The sequence below is a fragment of the Schistocerca americana genome, chromosome 11, assembly GCF_021461395.2.
Source record: "Schistocerca americana isolate TAMUIC-IGC-003095 chromosome 11, iqSchAmer2.1, whole genome shotgun sequence".
NCBI lineage: Eukaryota > Metazoa > Arthropoda > Insecta > Orthoptera > Acrididae > Schistocerca > Schistocerca americana.
In genome coordinates, this window is record NC_060129.1 from 41,132,643 (window position 1) to 41,156,223 (window position 23,581).

A 23,581-nucleotide genomic window follows, 5' to 3' on the forward strand; every position below is an offset into this window, starting at 1 on the left:
TGGTGCAGTACCTCTGAATGTATTGGCTGCACTGATGAATCAAATCCCTAAACCTTTCCTGCTTTTGGGAGACTTTAACATTCATAACCCCTTGTGGGGTGGCACAGTTCTTACTGGCCGAGGCAGAGATGTCGAAAATTTACTGCCACAACACGACCTCTGCCTCTTAAATACTGTGGCCGCCACACATTTCAGTGTGGAACATGGCATGTATTCAGCCATTGATCTCTCAGTTCACAGTCCAGGCCTTCTCCCATCTATCCACTGGAGAGCACATGACAACCTGTGTAGTAGTGACCACTTCCCCCATCTTCCTGTCACTGTCCCAACGTCAGGCCTGTGGACACCTGCCAAGATGGATTCTAAACAAGGCAGACTGGGAAGCCGTCACTTCCGCTGTCACTGTTGAATCTCCCCCACATGGTAACGTCAATGTGGTGGTTGAGCAGATAACTACGACGATTGTTTCTGCAGCGGAAAACGCGACCCCTCGTTCTTTAGGGTGCCCCAGCGAAAGACAGTCCCTAGATGGTAGCCGAAAGTTGCTGAGGCAATTAAGGATCACTGGCGAGCTCTACAGCGGCATAAGCAGCACCCTTCTCTGGAGCACCTCATAGCCTTCAAAGGGCTCTGTGCCTGTGTTCACCAGCTTATCAGTAGGCTGAAATAGGAGTGTTGGGAGAGGTATGTGTCGACCATTGGGTGCCATATGTCACCCTCCTAAGTCTGGGCAAAGATCAAACAAGTTTTTGGGTACCCGACCCCAACAGGTGTTTCTGGTGTTAACATAAATGCATGTTATCTACCAACGCAAGCACAATTGCCAAGCACTTCGCTGAGCACTGTGCTCGCACCTCTGCATCGGAGAATTACCCCTCCCTCCCATTTCCCACTCTCATATGGCAGATGGAAGAGTAAGTCCTCTCGATCACTACACAACACAGTGAACCCTATAAGGCCTATTTACAGAGTGGGAGCTTCTCAGTGCCCTTGTACATTGCCCTGACGCAGCTCCAGGGCCTGATCGGATACACAGATGATTAAACATCTCTCGTTTGTCTACAAATGACATCTCCTCGTGATCTTCAACCAGATCTAGTGTGATGGCGTCTTTCCATCGCACTGGCGGTAGAGCACCATCATGCCTGTGCTCAAACCTGCCAAAAACCCGCTTGATGTGGATAACTATCAGCCTCACCAATGTTCTTTGTGAGCTGCTGGAATGTATGGTGTGTTGGCAGTTGGGTTGGGTCCTGGAGTCACGTGGCTTGCTGGTTACATGTCAGGGCAGCTTCTGCCAGGGTCGCTCTGCAACTGATAATCTTGTGTCCCTAGAGTTTGCCATCTGAACAGCCTTTTCCAGATGCCAACACCTTGTTGCCGTCCTTTTTGTTTACGAAAAGCATCTGACACTACCTGGCGACATCATATCCGTGGCACATTATACAAGTGCAGCAGGGTCGTCCATCTCACCCTCTCTGCATTCAGATGACTTCTGCATTTCATACTGCTCCAACAGTACTGGTGTTGCTAAGCAGCGCTTACAGGAAGCCATCCACAAGGTGCAGTCATGGGCTGTAGCCCATGGCTTCCAGTTTTCGACCTCAAAGTCGTGTGTTGTGCCCTTCTGTCAGTGTCATATCGTTCATCCAGAACCAGAAGTTTACCTCACTGATGATCCCCTCACTGTAGTGGAGACGTATCGATTTTTAGGACTGGTTTTCGACACGCGATTGACTTGGCTTCCTCATTTTCATCAGCTTAAGCAGAAGTTCTGGCAGCACCTCAATGGTTTCCACTGCCTGAGCGACACCAAATGGGTTGCAGATCACTCTACGCTGCTGCAGCTATACAGAGCCCTTGTTCAATCCTGCCTTGACTATGGGAGTCTGGTTTATGATACGGCGGCACCCTCAGCGTTGCGTTTACTCGACCCAGTGCACCACTGTAGCATTCGACTAGCAACAGGAGGTTTTAGGACGAGTCCTTGCGGATGCTGGAGTCCCTCCATTGCAGGTCAGGTGTGCACAAATGCTCGCCAGTTACATTACACATGTTCATAGTTCTCCTGCACATCCAAATCGCTGTCTCTTTTTCCCACCCACAGCGGTTCATCTCCCACATCGGCAGCCCAGGTCATGGCTTACAAATTAGCAGTTTGCGTCCAATTGCTTCTATCTGAACTGGAGTTTTTGCCTTTACCACCTATACTCGAGGACCAATCACATACATCTCCATGATGTACAGCTAGGCCGTGGCTGTGCCTGGAGGTTTCGCATGGCCCAAAGGCCTCAGTTAACCCCATGTTAGCTTCACATATGCCCATGGAGGACATATTGAACAGCCGGAGCTGGTGGCTATATCTCGTGCTCTTGAGCACATCCATTCATGCCCTGGGGAGTCGTTTCATTTGTGTACTGACTCCTTGAGCAGCCTGCAAGTTATCAACCAGCGCTACCCTCATTATCCTTTGGTAGCGACCAGCCAGGAGTACATCTATGCCCTAAAAAGGTCGGTTGTTCAGCGGCGTTTGTGTGGACCCCAGGACACGTCAAGATACCAGGCAACGAACTAGCTGACAGGCTGGCCAAATCGTCTACATGGAAACCGCTTATGGAGATCGGCATTCCAATAACTGACCTGCATTTGTTTTTACGTCGCCAGGTTTTTTCGGCTTTGGGATATGGAATGCCATAGTCTCAGCACACACAACAAACTGCGTGCCATTAAGGAGACACTGAATGTGACGCAGTCCTCCATGCGGGCCTCTCGCAATGACTCTGTGGTTCTCTGCCGGCTTCACATTGGCATGCTTGTTAGAGGCACAGGTACTTCCTGCACTGTGAAGATCTGCCTCAATGTCGATGCAGCACCCTGTTGACAGTGGCCCATATTCTAGTGCACTGCCCCACTTTGACTGCCTTACAACAAAATCTTTGGTTACCGCACTTGTTGCTACAGCCTTATTGGCTGATTTATTTGCATGTTTTATCATTTGATCTAAATTTTAGCACATGTCCTATGTCCCTCTGTGTCCTCCACCCTAGTGCTTTCAGGGTGGAGGTTTTAATGTGTTGCAGAGTGACTGGCTTCTCCTTTTTATTCTCATGGTCAGCCAGCCATGGTAATCTGTTTCGTTGTTATAACCCCTTCTTCCTGTTTCTTGTATTTCTGTGGTTTTCTTTTCCCCTTTTTTCCCTTTAAGTGTTTGTTGCCCTTCCATCGTTCTTGTGGTATTTCCTTTCTCTCCATTTTGTGTTGTCAGTCTTGCTTCTTGTATTCTCACCCTTGCGGCACTGTTTTATTCAGAACAAGGGACCAAATACCTAGCAGTTTGGTCCTTTCCCCATTCTTTTAAACCAACCAACACTGACTTCCTGCCTGGGTTCAAAAGGTATCACACCACCCTGAACACTATGATTGCAGGAATGCACTGACCTTCCATGTGATAATGTTACATTTGAGCAGGGTGTGATAAGTTAAGGCTGTATTGCTCTTATTAGTTGTTTTTAGAGGACTCTCAAGTAGTCAGCACCGGCCATCTGTAGATTGTGAAAGCTTCAGTCTTCTGAGCAACATCCAAAATGGATTCACTAGGCCTCCATACTGTGTTCCCTGCCCTATCAGGAAGCAGGGATTATAAGAAATGTACCAGCACAGGTATCTGACAGGCAAATATTTTTAAAACACAGTATACAGAAATCAATGGGATAGAATATTACGCATTAACCTGCTGACTTGGAAATTTGATGTAAGGCCATTTCACTGTTAATTTGCTGTAAGACCATTTCATTGTATCCTTCTTAAACTACGATCTTTAGTATATCATTGAAGCAGTATTAAACATCCTAAGCAGTCAAAACTATTAACCAGTAAAGTGACAGTCTGAAAACATTTTCATTAATCACAAAGGATATATATTTGGTTAGACGTTAGAGTAAATGGTTGTGAAGTGATGTGTAAGTATATGTACATCGATGATGGACACTATGCAGTAAACAAACCTCACCAAAAGGGGAAAGTTTCAATCAGAGGTCCCTTAAATTTTCTCTTTGCCACAAATTGTTTGCATGAAAGAATGAGAGACGGAAGAAGGGAGTGATTCTGTGGGGGATAGATGATTAACATTCAATGATTTCGACTTCCTGTGCATTACAGGAAATGATACCCTTACTTTCAACTTGGGTAGAAAGCCACACCAACATATGTAATTGAATTACTCAGTCAGAACTCAGCTAGTAGTAAGGAATATGCAGCCCAGTGCCGAGCATCTCTGACGTACAAAACATACAGGGTGACTATTACTGAACTGTTGTTGTTGCTGCTGCGGTCTTAACTCCAGAGACTAGTTTGATGCAGCTCTCCATGTTACTCTATCCTTTGCAAGCCTCTTCACCTCCAGTTACATACTGCAACCTACATCCTTCTGAACCTGCTTAGTATATTTGTCTCTTGGTCTCCCTCAACGATTTTACCCTCCACACTTCCCTCCAATACTAAATTGGTGACCCCCCTGCGGGTTCGGGGGTAAGAATAGGCCCGCGGTATTCCTGCCTGTCGTAAGAGGCGACTAAAAGGAGTCTAAGCTGTTTCGGCCTTTAATGTGATGGTCCCCTGAGGGGTTTGACCACTCTATTTCCAAATTTTTCCGTTAGTGCGTACCATCTGGGGAAGGACACCCGTCGTGGTGCATCTTTTATCCATCTTGCCCTAGGATCTGGCACACCTGATATTTTCATGGAGTTGGACTTACATCGAGCTTCCGGCCACATCCGCTGCAGTGTGTTCTGGATAGCATCCCTTCCCTCCATTGTGCACTTCCATCTTTGCCCTCGTGATGTACATGGATATTTCGACACCCGACATCCAGCATGGTAGCCAGTCCGTTGTGGTGGGGTCGTCATGTACCCTCTTGGTGGTAGCCCCCTGTCTACACAGGGATCGCACTGCTGATGCCTAGTTGCTACCACCCCACGTATGCCGAGGAGTAGATGCCTATCCCTTTGGGGCATTGGGACTCTCGGCAAAGGCCATCCTGCCAGGTAGTCTTTGCTGCGACTGGGTGGCGCCCGTGGGGAGAGCCCCCGGTCGGAGTGGGTGGCATCAGGGCGGATGACCCGCAATAAAGTGTGGTACGTCATGTCTCGCTGGTGGGCCTCCACCAGCAGTCTAAGCGATCGAGGCCTAACCTCAATGGAAAGAAATTTGATCAGAGATCATTTCTCTCCCTGGCCACTCCATGGGAGGAACGTTTGTCCAAAGAAGACAGTGGAGATTATTTACCCCGGTACCTCGTGTGTACACGAGTAGATGGGGAATCATTTATGTCGACCAAGCCCCAGTTTTTTGTGGAGCATTTAGAGGACAAGTTCGGGGAGGTGGAGGGCTTGTCCAAAATGCGCTCTGGGTCAGTTCTCATCAAAACAGCATCCTCTGCCCAGTCACGGAGGTTGCTCACTTGCGACAGGGGATGTTTCCATCACCATCACTCCCCATAAGAGTTTAAACATGGTCCAGGGTATTATATTCCACAGGGATCTTCTTCTGCAGTCCGACGATGAACTATGCGCCAATATAGAACAATGAGGTGTTCACTTCGTCTGGCGCGCCCATCGGGGTCCGAGGGATAATCAGGTAGCCACCGGTGCCTTCATCTTGGCCTTCGAAGGTGATGTTTTACCCGAAAAAGTCAAGGTGATGGTTTACCGCTGTGATGTGAAGCCATATATCCCTCCTCTGATGCAGTGTTTTAAATGCTGGAAGTTTGGGCACGTCATCTCGCTGTACGTCCGGCATCACATGTCGAGATTGTGGACGTCCTTTGCATCACAATACTCCATGTGCTCCGCCTCCCATCTGTGTTAACTGCGGAGAACACCATTCCCCCTGCTCGCCGGACTGTAGGATATTCCAGATGGAACGAAAGATAATGGAATATAAGACCCTGGACCGCCTGACCTACACCGAGACTAAACGGAAGTATGAGCGGCTCTATCCTGAGGCAATGACGTCGACCTATGCGGCTGCTGCAACAACGGTTCTCCCATCGTCACTTATCGTTGGCTCTAAGATCTGTCAGAATCCACTGGCCCCCTTGGTTGTGGGAGGCACTTCACTCCCTGTTGCTCCTGCTCCATCTTCTTCAGGAGCAACACCCGCCCAACCATCAGGGGCATCAGTTCCCCCTTCCCCGCCAGAGAAGAGTAAGACTTCTTCGGCTACTCTCGCCAGGAAGGGGTCCCTTGGGGACCTACCTTCGCAAGTTCTGACCAGTGGAAAAGTGGACACCCGCAAGTGGCTGAAACAACCACCAGTCCCTGGTCGTAGGGCTTCACGGTCGTCGTCCGTCCCTGAGACTGACCCAGTGAAGCCCTCCAAGCCTGAACCACCGAAGGCACAGCGAGAGAAACAGAAGAAGAAGAAAGTCCCCAAGGCTAACGACATTGCGGTGGCACCCATCCCACCGCTTCCTACAAGCACTGCGTCTGAGGACAAGGTGGATATTCTGGCGTCCGCTGAGGACCTCGATCTCGCCGGTCCCTCAGACACCGTGGAAAGCACTAGCACAGGTGCTCATTCAGAGGCAGCAGGTGACCCAGCGGCGTAATCTGCCTTCCCAGTCCCATCACGCCTTTCTCAGACATGGAAAATACCATCCTCCAGTGGAACTGCAGCGGTTTCTTCCACCATCTAGCTGAGCTCCGCCAACTTATCAGCCTTCACCCTTTCTTCTGCATTGCACTTCAGGAAACTTGGTTTCCAGCAATGCGAACCCCCGCCCTCCGTGGCTATCGGGGTTATTATAAGAACCGGGCAGCTTATGAAAGGGTGTCTGGTGGCGTCTGCATCTATGTCCTTAACTCTCTTCACAGTGAGTCTGTCCCTCTACATACAGCTTTAGAGGCTGTCGCTGTTCGGGTGTGGACGCCACAGGCTGTTACTGTCTGCAGTCTTTACCTTCCATCAGATGGTGATGTTGGGCAGCATGTCCTGGCTGCGCTGATAGCCCAATTGCCGCCACCTTTCTTGTTACTGGGCGACATTAACGCCCATAACCCTCTGTGGGGTGGCTCAGTGGCAACAGGTCGGGGCGCCACCGTTGAGCATTTATTGACGCAGCTCGATCTCTCGGTTTTAAATGATGGTGCCTCCACACACTTCAGTGTGGCGCATGGCACATACTCCGCCATTGACCTATTGATCTGTAGCCCTAGCCTCGTACCATCTGTCCAATGGAGTGTGCATGACGACCTGTGTGGTAGTGACCATTTTCCAATCTTTCTGTCACTGCCATGGCGTCACTCTTCTGGGCGCCCCAGCAGATGGGCTATGAATAAGGCTGACTGGGACTTGCTCTCCTCCATTGCCGCTATAGACCCTCTCTCTAGTGACGACATTGAAGCGGTGGTTCACTCAGTCACCACCAGCATCGTTACTGCCGCAAAATCTGCCACTCCCAGTTCTTCTGGGTCCCCTCGGCGGCGGACTGTGCCTTCGTGGTCACCCGAGATCGCTGAGGCGATTAAAGATCGCCAGCAGGTGCTATAGCATCACAAGTGACATCCCTGCATTGAACACCTCATCACCTTCAAACGGCTGCGTGTGCGGGCCCGCCGCCTTATCCGCCAAAGCAAGCAGGAGTGCTGGGAGCAGTATGTGTCCACCATTGGCCTCCATGTCTCTCCATCGCAGGTCTGGGCCAAGATCCGACGCCTCTATGGCTATCGGACCCCTGTCAGTGTCCCTGCGCTCTCACTGAATGGAGCAGTTTGTACAGACTCCCACGAAATTGCCAACAGCTTGGCAGAGCATTTTGCTCTTAGTTCCGCTTCTTCCAATTACCCACTGGCCGTCCGCTCCATTAAAGAGCCGATGGAACGTTGGAGCCTTTCTTTTTGCACCCACCATTCTGAATCCTACAATGCTCCATTCAGTGAGTGGGAATTTCACAGCGCCCTTGCCGCTTGCCCTGATACTGCTCCTGGAGAAGATCGCATTCACTGTCAGATGCTGAAACACCTTTCAGTGGACTGCAAGCGATGCCTCCTCGATTTTTACAACCGTCTCTGGGTCGAGGGTGAGTTTCAATCGCAATGGCGGGAAAGCATTGTCATCCCCGTTTTGAAACCGGGCAAGAGCCCTTTGGAGGTGGACAGCTACCGCCCCATTAGCCTCACCAACGTTCTTTGCAAGCTTCTCGAACGGATGGTGAGCCGGCACTTGAATTGGGTACTGGAGTCTCGAGGCCTTCTGGCTCCGTCTCAGGGTGGGTTCCGTAAAGGCCGCTCTGCCACCGACAATCTGGTGAGTCTGGAGTCGGCCATCCGTACTGCTTTTGCCCGCCGTCAGCACCTGGTCGCTGTCTTTTTCGACATGCGGGAGGCGTAAAATACGACATGGCGTCATCACATACTTTCTACGCTTCATGGATGGGGTCTTCGGGGCCCTCTGCCGATCCTTATCCGAAATTTTCTGTCGTATCGTACCATCCGCGTGCATGTCGCGGCCTCTCATAGTTCCTCCCGAGTCCAGGAGAACAGGGTACCACAGGGATCTGTCCTCAGTGTCTGCCTGTTTTTAATCGCAATAAACAGGCTCGCTGCAGCGGTGGGAAATTCTGTCTCCGCTTCCCTGTATGCTGACGACTTCTGCCTTACTACAGCTCTCCTGGCATTGCAGCTGTTGAACGTCAGCTTCAGGGTGCTATCCGCAAGACGCAGTCTTGGGCTGTAGCGCATGGTTTTCAGTTTTCGGCTGACAAGACCCGCGTTATGCATTTCTGCCGGTGCCGAACGATCCATCCTGAGCCGCGGCTTTATCTTGCCGACGAACTCCTTGCTGTGGTGGAGACCCACAGGTTTTTGGGTGTAGTTTTTGATGCCTGGCTGACTTGGCTGCCTCATATTCGGCAGTTTAAACAGGCGTGTTGGTGGCATCTAAATGCTCTGAGATGCTTGAGCCACACCCGCTGGGGCGCCGACCGATCTACCCTGTTACGGCTGTACCTGGCGTTAAGCCAGTCCCGTCTGGATTATGGGAGCCTGGCTTATGGCTCAGCATCCCCATCTGCGTTGCAGGTGCTGGACCCAATCCTCCACAGTGGGATACGCCTTGCCACTGGTGCTTTCCATACCAGCCCTGTGGACAGCATACTAGTGGAGGCAGGTGTCCCTCCACTGTGGTTACAGCGCCAACGTTTGCTGGCCGCTTATGCTGCCCATGTTTTCAGCTTGCCTGGGCATCCTAACTATCGGCTACTATTCCCAGAGTCACACGTCAATCTTCCAGAACGTCGACCCAGGGCTGGCAGTACGATCGCGGTCCGCGTCCGAGAGCTTCTCTCCGGGCTTGGGGCCTTACTTCTTCCGCCTCCTTTCAGGGCACCGCTGCGTACACTCCCATGGTGTGTGCCTCGCCCTTGCCTTCAGCTGGAATTGGCACAGGGCCCGAAGGACTCAGTCCCTCTGGAGGCCTTCCGCCACCGCTTTCTTTCCCTCCTTGCAATGTATCAGGGCTCTGGCATTGCGTACACTGATGGCTCGATGGTTGCTGGTTGTGTCGGTTATGCGCTTACTCTAAGGGACCATTCCGAACAACGTTCATTGCCGGCTGGCTGCAGTATTTACACTGCTGAGCTGGTCACCATATTTTGTGCCCTAGAGTATATCCGCTCCTGCTTAGGTGAGTCCTTCGTGATCTGTAGCGATTCCCTGAGCGGTTTACAAGCTCTCGACCAGTGTTTCCCTCGTTCTCGTCTGGTGATGGCTATCCAGGAGTCCCTGCATACTCTTGCCCCCATTGCGGCCGCTCTGTGGTCTTTGTGTGGACCCCCGGTCATGTCGGTATCCCGGGCAATTAATATGTTGACCGCCTGGCGAAAGAGGCCATCAGTAAACCATCTATGGACATTGGCCTCCCAGAGACTGATTTGCGAGCAGTCCTCCGCCGAAAAGTTTTTGCGCTTTGGGACGCTGAATGGCGCAATCGGATCACACCCAATAAACTCCGTGCCATTAAGGAGACGACGACTGTGTGGCGGTCATCCATGCGAGCCAACCGCAGGGACTCAGTCGTCCTTTGTCGGCTCCGCATTGGCCACTCTTGGCTGACACACAGTTACTTACTGCGTCGGGAGGACCCTCCTCTGTGTCGCTGCGGGGCGGCTTTGACAGTGGCCCACATTTTGTTGGCCTGCCCCGTTTTAGCTGTGGTCAGGCAGACATTTGCGCTGCCTGATACGCTCCCTGCCCTTTGAACTGATTACCCTGCTATGGCTGGCTTAGTTTTACGTTTTATTCAGGCAGGGGGTTTTTATCATTTAATTTGAGTGTTTATGTTTTATTTTATTGTTTTGTGTTGATTCTTGCATTTGGCCTACGGTTTTAAACTGAGTTTTTAATGTGTTCTCGGTGGTTGGCTTTTCCTTTTTATTCTATGGTCGGCCAACCACCGCCACACTCCGTGTGATTTTAATTTGTTATATCTGTTCTTTGTCTGAGTTTTTCTTGTCCTGTGTTGTCTGTTGTCTCTATTATCCGTTTTTTTACTCTGTGTGGTAGTTTTTAAGTTTTGGAACAAGGGACCGATGACCGTTGCAGTCTGGTCCCTTTAATCCCACAAACCAACCTACTAAATTGGTGATCCCATGATGCCTCACGTGTCCTACCAACCGAGCTCTTCTGGTCAAGTTGTGCCACAAATTCCTCTTCTCCCCAATTCTATTCAGTACCTCCTCATTAGTTACATGATCTACCTATCTAATCTTCAGCATTCTCCTGTAGCACCACATTTTGGAAGGTTCTACTCTCTTCTTGTCTAAACTAGTTATCGTCTATGCTTCACTTCAATACAAGGCTACACTCCATACAAATACTTCCAGAAAAGACTTACTGACACTTAAATCTATACTCAATGTTAATAAATTTCTCTTCTTCACAAATACTTTCCTTGCCATTGCCAGTCTACATTTTATATCCTCTCTACTTCGACGATCATCAGTTATTTTGCTCCCCAAATAGCAATACTCATTTACTACTTAAGTGTCTCATTTCCTAATCTAACTTCCTCAGCATCACCTGATTTCATTTAACTACCTTTCATTATCCTTGTTTTGCTTTTGTTGATGTTCATCTTATATCCTCCTTTCAAGACACCGTCCGTTATGTTTCGCTGCTCTTCCAGGTCCTTTCCTGTCTCTGACAGAATTACAATGTAATTGGCAAACCTCAGCGTTTTTATTTCTTCTCCATGGACTTCAATTCGTACCCCAAATTTTTTCCTGTTTTTTTAACTACTTGCTCAAACATCGGGGATAAGCTTCAACCCTGTGTCACTTCCTTCCCAACCGCTCCTTTCCTTTAGCACCCGTCATCTCTTATAACTGCCATCTGGTTTTTGTAAAAATTGTAAATAGCCTTTCGCTCCCTGTATTTTACCCCTGCCACCTTCAGAATTTGAAAGAGAGTATTCCAGTCAACATTGTCAAAAGGTTTCTCTAAGTGTACAAATACGAGAAACGTAGGTTGGCCTTTCCTTAGTCTCTCCACTGAGATAAGTCATAGGGTCAGTATTGCTTCGTATGTTCAAACATTTCTGTGGAATTCAAACTAATCTTCCCTAAGGTTGGCTTGTATTAGATTTTCTATTTTTTCTGTAAAGAATTCGTGTCAGTATTTTGCAGCTGTGACTTATTAATCTGATGGTTCAGTAATTTTCACACCTGTCAACACCTGCTGTCTTTGAGATTGGAATTTTTATATTCTGCTTAAAATCTGAGGGTATTTCGCCTGTCTCATACATATTTCTCACAGATGGTAGAGTTTTGTCAGGGCTGGCGCTCCCAAGGCTAATGGAATGTTGTCTACTCCCAGGGCCTTGTTTCGACTTAGATCTTTCAGTGCTCTGTCAAATTATTCATGCAGTATCATACCTTTCATCTTCATCTACGTCCTGTTCCATTTCCATAATACTGCGCTCAAGCACATCACCCTTCTATAGGTCCTCTACATACTTTTTCCACTCGTCTGCCTTCCCTTCTTTGCTTAGAACTGGTTTTCCATCTGAGCTCTTGATAATCATACAAGTGGTTCTCCTTTCTCCAAACATCTCTTTATTTTCCTGTAGGCAGTATGTATCTCACCCCCTAGTGATATATGTGCCTACATCTGCACGTTTGTCCTCTAGCCACCCCTGCTTAGCCATTTTGTACTTCCTGTTGATCTAATTTTTGAGACATATGTATTTATTTTTGCCTGCTTCATTTACTGCATTTTTTATTTTCTCCTTTGTCAATTAAATTCAGTATCTCTTCTGTTACCCAAGGACTTCTACTAGCCCTCGTCTTTTTACCTACTTGATCCTCTGCTGCCTTCACTATTTCATCTCTCAAAGCTACCCAGTCTTCGACTGCTGTATTTCTTTCCTCTGTTGCTGTCAATCGTTCCCTGATGCTCTCTCTGGAACAACTACATGAAAAAAATCGTAAATTAGTTGCAAACTACGGCTCATTGACCGTGAAGTATGCTGACTAATAGTTCCACGTTCTAGCAACTGGTGGAAATATCGTACTGCAATCAGTCAGAAGGTCAAATGTTTCCTGTATTGACATCAGCATGCTGTTTGAGTGTTGGTGACGTGTTGATTCCTTTTGTGAAGTGATTGTTCGTGTAAGGGGTTAACAGGGTGTGTATGTCCCTGAACAACTGAGAAATCGAGACGAAACCCAAAATTTTTTTCATCTGGGGGAAATTTAGAAGCCCCGGGAGTTTTCAGTATTTCAGGAATTTTTGATTATCTTATTTTTCAGTTAAATTTTTCTAATTTTGATCGGTAAAAACTGATATGCCAAAAAAAAATTTGCTTTAGCCCGCCACTGCAGAATAAGCAATAAAACATAAACAGGTCATTTCATCTCAAATCGACCAACAGTCCGAAACTGAATATCTCAGATTTGGATGAATTTTTTTTTTTTTTTTTCAGGTAATGTACGCACTAACATTAGTTTAAATTTCAAATTTTTCTGACCTTTAGTTTTTGAGTTTCAAGGGTTTAAAAATCAAATAAACCTCTGCTTTTGATCAATCGATGATTGTTTTAAAATGCTGTAGCTCAAAAACTATACAACCTAGAGAGCTCAAACTTGTACCATTGTTTTCTTCTAAAAATTCCCTTCAATTTGACATGTAACATGACTATGCTACCGAAATCTGAAAATTTTGAACTTCCAAAAAACGTTTTTTGAAATTTCCAAAATACGTAGCCTCGGATTTTTTTATAAAAATTGTATATGTTGTCCAGTCTGACTAAATGCTTGCAAAACTTCAAGACAGGATCTCAATGGATTCTTGTATAAAGTAATATTTTACTACCACAATACACATTAGTGAGGTGAAAAGCAGACTATTTCTAGGCTATGAATACTAAGGTAGGCCTATGTAATTCTAACAAACTTAAATTATTATGTTAGCCTTTTTATGCAACAGTACTCTCTTATTGTTTGTTAATTCATTAAATGATATTTTAGTGCGAGAATAAAATATATAAAAAATAATAACTTCAGAATCTTAAGATTTTATACCACATTCACTTCTTAGTATAAAAAACGTGAGATTTTCATATAGGGTCAAGGCTCTAGTTTTGGCCACTACCCCACTTACGGCCACCTTGATGTAACAGGTGCAATTTTAAGCTCCTTTGGAATACCAGCCAGTCCTACCATAGATTATAATAAGCAATATGAAATGTGCTATTCAATTGTCTATAGAAACATTTCTTTGTTTGGTCTTGTTTGAAGTCACCATTTAATGAAAAGATCTGTGTTGCAGAAGTTATATCGTGTTTTTCTTTAAGCAACACACAATCTGTTGTTTTTTGTATTCTACATGTTGTCCAAAGCATCAGAAGAAACTTAATGTATTGAGAGGTAAGATTAAGTATTATATTTTCATTTCTTACAAGTTAAATATGATAAAACCTAAAAACATGTCAGTAATGTGGCTGTAAGTGGGGCCTCGACCCTACATTAAAATGTGTACGAAATAATCATAGCAAAAGAACTTGCGAGTGCTCTATATTGTACTGTGTTCTAGTGTTAAGTTGTCAAAGTGGTGTGGTATAGAGCGGTGTAGTCGTAGTGTATGCCGTGCCGTGTATGTGGTAATATATCAAACATAAAATACGATTATTTACTATATTTATTTTTTCTAGAATGTTCCATATAAAATAAATGTACTTATTTAAGTTTGTATATATATGTATCTATGTATGAAGGAAAAGATCCCTGCAAACAAAATTGGCTTTTCCAAGTTTTGTGAATTAACAGCAAGGAACTGTATCCTGGCTGGACGAAATGGCACACATACTGTTTGTGTGTGTACCTTACACCAAAACATTAAGCTAATGATGAATGGTGCTAAGATGCAAAATTTTGTTTTGGATGGAGATAAAACTGATTTGAAATCGTATCATTCCTGCCTAGTCAAGATGATGTGCAATCCACCATCGCAACAATGTTTTATGGATATTTGTAATGAATGTCCTGGTGTCTCTAGACTCTAAGATCTATTGAATGCAAAGTTCACTGACGATATGATTGATGAAGTTATCTACAAAACGTGGGTAACTGTAGATAGGTGTTTGATGGAAACTGTAGTAAAAAGTACTGATGACTTTATGGATGAGTTTTTGGACACTCTAATGAAGGTAAAAACTCATTCATTTATAGCTAGTCAGCAGAAAGAATACTACAGCGAAATCAAGGACAAATTAACTGAAGGCCATGTAGTAGGCAGCTGTGATTTGCAGAAAACTACTCCTTCGTAGTACAAGATGAAATACACTCCTGCAAATGGAAAAAAGAACACATTGACACCGGTGTGTCAGACCCACCATACTTGCTCCGGACACTGCGAGAGGGCTGTACAAGCAATGATCACACGCACGGCACAGCGGACACACCAGGAACCGCGGTGTTGGCCGTCGAATGGCGCTAGCTGCGCAGCATTTGTGCACCGCCGCCGTCAGTGTCAGCCAGTTTGCCGTGGCATACGGAGCTCCATCGCAGTCTTTAACACTGGTAGCATGCCGCGACAGCGTGGACGTGAACCGTATGTGCAGTTGACGGACTTTGAGCAAGGGCGTATAGTGGGCATGCGGGAGGCCAGGTGGACGTACCGCCGAATTGCACAACACGTGGGGTGTGAGGTCTCCACAGTACATCGATGTTGTCGCCAGTGGTCGGCGGAAGGTGCACGTGCCCGTCGACCTGGGACCGGACCGCAGCGACGCACGGATGCACGCCAAGACCGTAGGATCCTACGCAGTGCCGTAGGGGACCGCACCGCCACTTCCCAGCAAATTAGGGACACTGTTGCTCCTGGGGTATCGGCGAGGACCATTCGCAACCGTCTCCATGAAGCTGGGCTACGGTCCCGCACACCGTTAGGCCGTCTTCCGCTCACGCCCCAACATCGTGCAGCCCGCCTCCAGTGGTGTTGCGACAGGCGTGAATGGAGGGACGAATGGAGACGTGTCGTCTTCAGCGATGAGAGTCGCTTCTGCCTTGGTGCCAATGATGGTCGTATGCGTGTTTGACGCCGTGCAGGTGAGCGCCACAATCAGGACTGCATACGACCGAGGCACACAGGGCATCATGGCATCATGGTGTGGGGAGCGATCTCCTACATTGGCCGTACACCACTGGTGATCGTCGAAGGGACACTGAATAGTGCACGGTACATCCAAACCGTCATCGAACCCACCGTTCTACCATTCCTAGACCGGCAAGGGAACTTGCTGTTCCAACAGGATAACGCACATCCGCATGTATCCCGTGCCACCCAACGTGCTCTAGAAGGTGTAAGTCAACTACCCTGGCCAGCAAGATCTCCGGATCTGTCCCCCATTGAGCATGTTTGGGACTGGATGAAGCGTCGCCTCACGCGGTCTGCACTTCCATCACGAACGCTGGTCCAGCTGAGGCGCCAGGTGGAAATGGCATGGCAAGCCGTTCCACAGGACTACATCCAGCATCTCTACGATCGTCTCCATGGGAGAATAGCAGCCTGCATTGCTGCGAAAGGTGGATATACACTGTACTAGTGCCGACATTGTGCATGCTCTGTTGCCTGTGTCTATGTGCCTGTGGTTCTGTCAGTGTGATCATGTGATGTATCTGACCCCAGGAATGTGTCAATAAAGTTTCCCCTTCCTGGGACAATGAATTCACGGTGTTCTTATTTCAATTTCCAGGAGTGTACAATCATTGCACTGGACTACCACCCAAGCTACACTGCATCTTTTCACCATATATTATAAATGGGAAGGAAAACTAAAACGTCTGCAGTATGTCTTCATATCTGATTGCTTTAAACATAATACAGTCACTTTCTGTGTAGTCCAGAAAAAACTGCTAGAAATCATAAAGCAAACCTTGCATTTTGTACTTAAAAAGATTACTTATTTTCTGATGGCAGCACTGCACAACATAAAAATAAGAAAAACTTCCTTAATTTTATTTGCATAAAACTGTTTTTGAAGTTGAGGCAGAGTGCGAGTTCTTTGCAATATCCCATGGCAAGAGTGCATGTGTTGGCCTTGGTGGAACTGTTAAGCAGCTAGCTGCTAAAGCCAGCTTTCAAAGGCCATATGACCAACAAATCTTAACACCCACATTGCTTATATGTATTTGTCATGGAACACACAAAAAACATTGACTTTGAATATTGCACAACAGAGTACTATGAACTGAACTGACCAAAGAATACTTACTTCCTCGTTTTAGTGAATCAAAAGCGATTGTGGGAACACAAAAGTTTCATTCATATAAACCCTCCACAGAGTCAAATTGCTGTCAAGCCTTATCATTTAAGTGTGGATGAGTCTCTTGAATATGTGACAACACTGAACCAAATAACACCGTCACATATGGAAAATATTGCTGCTGGTTTTGTGACAGTAGCATATGACGACTCTTGGTGGCTAGGATGCATTGAAGAAAAATACAATGACATGTACCAAATAAATTTATTACACCCTAAGGGTCCAGCCCAGTCTTTTTACTATCCACAACCAAGATATATGTTAGATGTCCCAGGAAATACTCTTTTAGAAACAGCGAATCCAACAACAGCTACAGGAAGAACCTACACTTTAAGTGCTAAAGAAATGAAGTTGTCTTCTCTTGCTTTGCAAAAATATCTTAATAGATCATAAAAGAAGGTTGTTTAAATTATTTTACACCTACCCTCATTAAACACTAAGTTGTATAAATACCATGTGTATTAACTTTGTAAATACCGATTAGTATTAGAAACACAGTTCTATCCATGCAAATATCAACAAGTTAATATTTTTCCCAAGTGATATTACTTGTATGCCAATTTCTAATGTAAGGAACTTGTAGTGAATGATTAAAAATAACACTGGCAACCCAAGAAAAAGATAATCTCTGCCAAAATACAACTAAGGTTGAAGGTGAGTGGCTTTATTCAAAATTTTAACTTGTAGCACGTATATTACCAATTAAAATGTGTTCACTTCCTTCTGATTCATACTTGAAACAATCATGAACATTAAGTTAAAACAACACTATATCATTTAATGAATTAACAAACAATAAGAGGGTAATGTTGCATAAAAAGACTAACATAATAATTTAAGTTTGTTAGGATTTCACCTCAGTAGTGTGTATTGCAGTGGTGAGATATTATTTTATACAAGAACCCATTGAGATCGCATCTTGACATTTTGCATGCATGTAGTCAATTAGATTAGACAACATAATTTTTATAAAAAAGTCTGAGGGTACATATGTTGGAAATTTCAAAAAAATGTTTTTTTTAATAGCTTAAAATTTTCAGATTTAGGTAGCATAGTCATGTTACATATCGAATTGAAGGGAATTTTCAGAGGAAAACAATGGTGAAAGTTTGAGCTCTCTAGGGTGTATAGTTTTTGAGCTACAGCATTTTAAAACAAATCATCTATTGATCAAAAACATGTTTTTTTGATACTGGCAGAAGTAAAGCTGTTAGGACGGGCTTAGGTAGCTCAGTTGGTAGAGCACTTGCCCGCAAAAGGCAAAGGTCCCGAGTTCGAGTCTCAGTCCGGCACACAGTTTTGAGGAAGTTTCATATCAGCGCACACTCCGCTGCAGAGTGATAATTCATTCCAGAGGTTTTTTTGATTTTTAACACTTGGAACTCAAAAGCTAAAGGTCAGAAAAATTTGAAATTTAAGCTAGTGTACATTACCTGAAAAAAAAAAATCCAAATCTGAGAGGTCATGGTTCAAATCATGTGGTACAATTGGTTGATTTGACATGGAGTGACCCAAACGAGAGAATAATACCAAAATAAAACTTTAGTTGCCAAGAGAAAACGCCATTTACAACAACGAAACACTGCACACACAACCATCTGCCAACAGCATTGTTAAAGACTTTGCAATCCTTTGTAACAACAAATTGCTTTCAATACGCCTCATTCCTGGGCCTTGTTTTGATGAATGTGATGTCACAACTGGTTAGTTTTCTAAAACGTCATGGGAAAACTATTGTGAATGTTGGTTTCAGAAGCATTACTGTCAAAGTAAATTCCCTTCTGTGCAAAATGATGTCACTTGTGAGAATGGGCGATGATTTTCTTAAATCGCAAAGCATTACACTCTCCTTCAAAACTTAATGCTGAGGACCTGCCACCCAGAAAAATGTAGGGGCCAGAAGACCACCCATTTATGTCATTACTTAAAATTTTGATGCCACACTTGTTTGATATATCTTAAAAAGGTAGCTTGCAAAAAAGTACAAGTTTTGAGTTTAATCTGTCACATTTAATTTAGTTCTTTCATTGATTACAGATTGTGTCATAATGCTGGCAGAAAGTATATTTGTCTTTCAAGGAAAAGTGCGAAGCTCTTCAGTGATTTCGTATGTAACTGGCTTTATTATGGGAAAAGTTGAAGCACTCTACAGAACATGGATTCAGTCATGTAACCCACGAAGTGTCACATGTACAGCAGCGAAATTTATGAATGTACATGTTGGAAATATTGAGCTGTTGCAATTAAAGCTGGTGCTCTTAGGATCGTGCCTAACCACACACTCAGAAAAACAGTAAATGATTTTTGACAGTCAGTATTGTGTGTGAAAGCGTAGCTTGTCTTGTGGTTTTACTGTGTGTACATTAATTTAAACCATTAACTTTTTCTATTTGTGTGTTTGTGCAGCTTAACATTCATTTTGTTATTAGCAGACTTCATAACATTAACCAATGCTCTGAGTATCTGCTGTCTGTGGCTGGTGAGACCATGTGTCACGAGCTATGCTTGACGAACAAAAGCACGTCACAATCTTGTTTGCTGTGCTTTTCGAGCTACTGTGGTGTAATTGGTGGAATTTGTGTTCATACTTTCGTGATATCTAATGTACATGTTTCCATGCATATAAGATCTTTCAAAAATGCTTTTTTTTCTAGGTTGAGAATCCTAAAGTGCCAGAATGTTCAATACTGGTTTATAAATCCATCACCATTCAAAGGACTGATGAGGTTTACAGCCCCTAGGGAAACAGTATTATCTGTTAAGATGGGAAAATGTACTTTAATCGGGAAAAAGTTATTCACCCTAAAAACTGTGTTTTTAACAGGGATATTCGGGAAATTTTTTTCTTGTCTGAACATGCATCCTAGTTAAGAAGTTTTAAGTCTTCCATATGTAATGAAGCGGCCATTGAGAAGAAACACTGTGCACTGCTGGTACAGTTGTTTTATCAGAGCAGCAGCAATAGCAGCACACTGCATTGCAGGAATATCCTTGAAATAAATGACAGAGGAGGCCCCATGTCAATAAATGTGCTACAGAGTATGATCAAGAAATTTGAAGAAAGAGGTGAATTTAATGGTGCAGGGAATTGCTCTTAGCTGCAGCCAACCATGCTGCAGATGCCTCAAATTCTGCAGCAAGTGCTAGAGTTGCCAGAGGATCTCTCTCTCTCTCTCTCTCTCTCTCTCTCTCTCTCTCGCTCTCTCTCTCTCTCTCTCCCTCTCTCCCTCTCCTTCCCTCCCCGTCCCCCTCTCTCTCCTCCCCCCCACCTCTCTCTCCCTCTCCCCCCCACCTCTCTCTCCCCTGGCCAACAGTTCAGAAAATTTTGTGGCACATTCTACATTAGGATCACCGTAAGACTCAAAATGTGCTCCAGAAGAAGCGTCAAGATAGGCTACAACATTGTGATTTTGCTCCTCCTTTTCTGTCATGTAGAAATCAATGACGTGTAGCTGGGGACTATTCTTTGGATGGACAAGGTATATTTTACTCCTCACAGGCCTGTGAATTCACAGAACTGTGCCAAATGGGTTTCTCTCCCAAATGTTGTACAGGAACATCCACTTAGGTGACAGTGGTGCGGTTTCACAAGTGCCCTCATTCTCAGTGTTTTTCTGAGATGATTACACCTTGTGGGCCTGTTAGGTGTACAGGGACATCTGAAGGACCTTGTTATCCAACATGTGATAGCAGCATTTCCAGAGCACAACAGTGTCTGCACCATTATTTTGATGCAAGGTGGGGTGACATGTCAATTGTGAAGCGAAAAATGCTTCATGAAACCTTCAGTATCATCTGCATTATATCTAGGCCTTTTGAAGATAAGTGGTCTTATAGATCCCCTGACCTAAATTCATGCAAGATGTGGCTGTTAGGATATCTCAAAGATTTATCAGTCATGTATGCAGATTCTCCTGATCAGGAAGATATCATATGATGACAATCATTCTGATAACACTGGACATGCTGCAAGCAACTGTTGGCCATGTCATGTTATGGGTACAGCATGTTGCTGGATCAGTAGACCATCTTGAACACATTGTAACTTCTGACCATGTCGTAATAAACATACCAGAACCACTATTATTGTTCGTCTGATCGTTTCTCCCCTTTCCCTGCAGTGACACCACATTCTGACTCTTTATAACACCGTATTTTCATTTGTTGGGAAAAAGTGAAACAATAAGTTTGAGCATACTCGGTGAGGACATCAATTACTGAACACTCTACAATGTTTAAGCATCCTGTAATGTATAGACCCCATATTGCAGCACATGGGACACCATCGGTTTAATTATAACCACTTGGTACACCTAGTATCGACTTCTTGTTATGAAAGCAGGATGCTGTTTGGACAACTTGACCTTCAGTAAATTCAGAATAAAATCGCTATGATGTCTTGCAGACATACTATGCAAGTGCTATGATTATTATTTAATAGGGGTTTTTATCTACAGTCTGTTTTTATAATTACAGTGTAATAGTTATGGTGGCTTCTGCCAGTGTCTTGTACAGTATGTGGTGTGTGGCATGTTCATCTCACCATTCAAACCAGCCTAGACAGACTTCAGTTCTGAGAATAAGTGAACCATGCTTCAACATATATTTTGGATGAATGATTTATGAAATTCTGGATGACAGTGATATTAATCAATATTACATGATAGAAATTGTTGATACAAATTCAGAACAGGGACTGGATGATGATGATCATAATAACAGAGGACATAATCATCATGATTCCTGCTTTTATGGTAGGGGATGCACATTCAAATCCAGAAATGCACAATCCCAACCAATGTTTGTCCAAGGCAATCTAACATTGCTTTGCAGATTCCTGCCCTGTGACTTGTGGTAATGCGTTGCGTAGGAATCCTGATGCTGAACAAGTAATAGGGTATACTTTCTCTCCAGGTATTTTAAATGAGATTCACCAGTGATGAAACAAAATCTTGATACTATTAAAATGTTGTCTAGATTATACCTTATTTGCATGCTATTGATGTTTCTGAGATAAAAGCTTTAACAGGCTTGCTTGAATTCACAGCAGTCTCCAAATCTGGCATCAAATACATTGATAATCTTTCGTTAGTAGGGAGAACCAGATGTAATGTTTTTCACAGTACTATAAGAAATGGTTTTTGTTCATAATGACAGCTGTTTGGTTTGAGAATCGAGAGAACAAAGGAAGGAATAAAGTAGAGGTAAGAGCTATAGTGCCATAGTTTTTAACAGATTCATTGTAAGCCATCAGCAGTGTTACTCTCCAAACTGTAATATGTGTTGCGGCGGCGCGGTTCTTTCCGTCCCTTTACGACGAACCTGCACCTACCTGTGAACATTGTCTCAGCAGATCATCAGTAGGAAAGCCGAGTGAAACCTACTGTACTTCGACGTGAACCAGGCTGCAATTAAAGTCACTAATCTACGTTTCGGGAGAAACACGAAATGAAAGGTTGGAAATTTTGTCCTCAATTAATATATTCTGAAACTTAGGTGAACCAGTATCACTACCAAGCCCATGCTAGTCTTAACACAGTCACTGACAATCCCTTTCACTCACGTTAGTAAGTTTATGGTGTTGCATTTCCCGAAAACTTAATAGCTACAAAAATACTAATTGTTTTTTTATTGAGAACGCTCGCCAAATATTAAGTCTGTTGGTACCAAATGCAGTCACAGTTTTCAGCCATCAACCTGCTCAATACGCCACGCGGAATATATGTCTTTTCCCGTCACAAAATTCACTTAAAAATTCCGAAATTTCTACACACACATCGGAATAATTATGCCGTCACTTTCCAACACTTTTGATGTATGAAACACTGCTAGATCCGGCAACTTATCATTTCCATCGGAACTACTACTACTACACACGTCTGATCTCTTTCATGGCTAGGCTTCGACTCCTGTCTAGAATACTCAAAGTCTTCTCTACCAGCAGAGAAAGGCGCACGATGAATATTGCTTTACTATTGGTCAGTTTATTCAACATCCAATAGCAAAACAACACTCTCCTGCGTCAATCCGCGCTTTTCATCAATAACCAATCGCAAACTAGTAAACCTAACGACTGCACTTTTTACCGACGTAATTATCTAATATGCTGAAGTTTTGTTTATGCACAAAGTTATTTACTATTGTTATTTATACCAGAATTAACTTTCCCTTTACCATAAACTTACGTTACAAATCTATTCTACAAAAATCCCCTTTGTCCATATCCAAATTTCTTGGAAATGTTCCCACACTATATCCTACTACATAACTCGTTAAACAATGATCTTCATATTAACATTAATCCACACTCACGCATCATTCATACTGCTAAAACACATTTATAACATTTTACATACACAAAAAGACAATAACACTTTATGCAAATACTACAACAGTTTATGAAAAACATTCTATTACTTTAGTGCACTCTACGGCTGATACATAAACTACGTGTGCGTCCAGTCTCGCATCACCATCTGTCACTATCCAGCTCTGAGACACATCTCCCATTTAACTGCACCCAAGGCAGGATCGTTATACGGTACTATGCCTCAGTGTGTTGATAAACTTGTGCACTTCCATCATCACTGTATGAATAGTTCATAGATGTACCTGCCACGAGTACTGCTGTTATGTGAGGTAAAGGTTCAGATTATCACAGACACCAGGAATCAATACTTACGTAATGCCTAGATTGTGGCCACTAAAAAGAGGTGATAATCAAAATTTATTTATCCTTGAAGTTCTCCAAAAATTGTTTCTT

The 23,581-nt window shown here is 44.4% G+C and overlaps 1 protein-coding gene across 4 annotated transcripts in view; it reads left to right on the forward strand.

Annotated features, from left to right (window-relative positions):
• LOC124553724 (zinc finger protein 99-like) overlaps window positions 1-23,581 on the forward strand; it is a 167,432-nt gene that overhangs the window by 138,339 nt on the left and 5,512 nt on the right. Inside the window, exon 4 of one of the 4 annotated variants that reach the window (XM_047127641.1) lies at window positions 18,856-19,111. The exons of the other annotated variants lie outside the window; for them this stretch is intronic. Coding sequence (XP_046983597.1) covers window positions 18,856-19,111 — 256 coding nt within the window. The remainder of the gene's footprint in view (window positions 1-18,855; window positions 19,112-23,581) is intronic. 4 annotated transcript variants of the gene reach the window in all.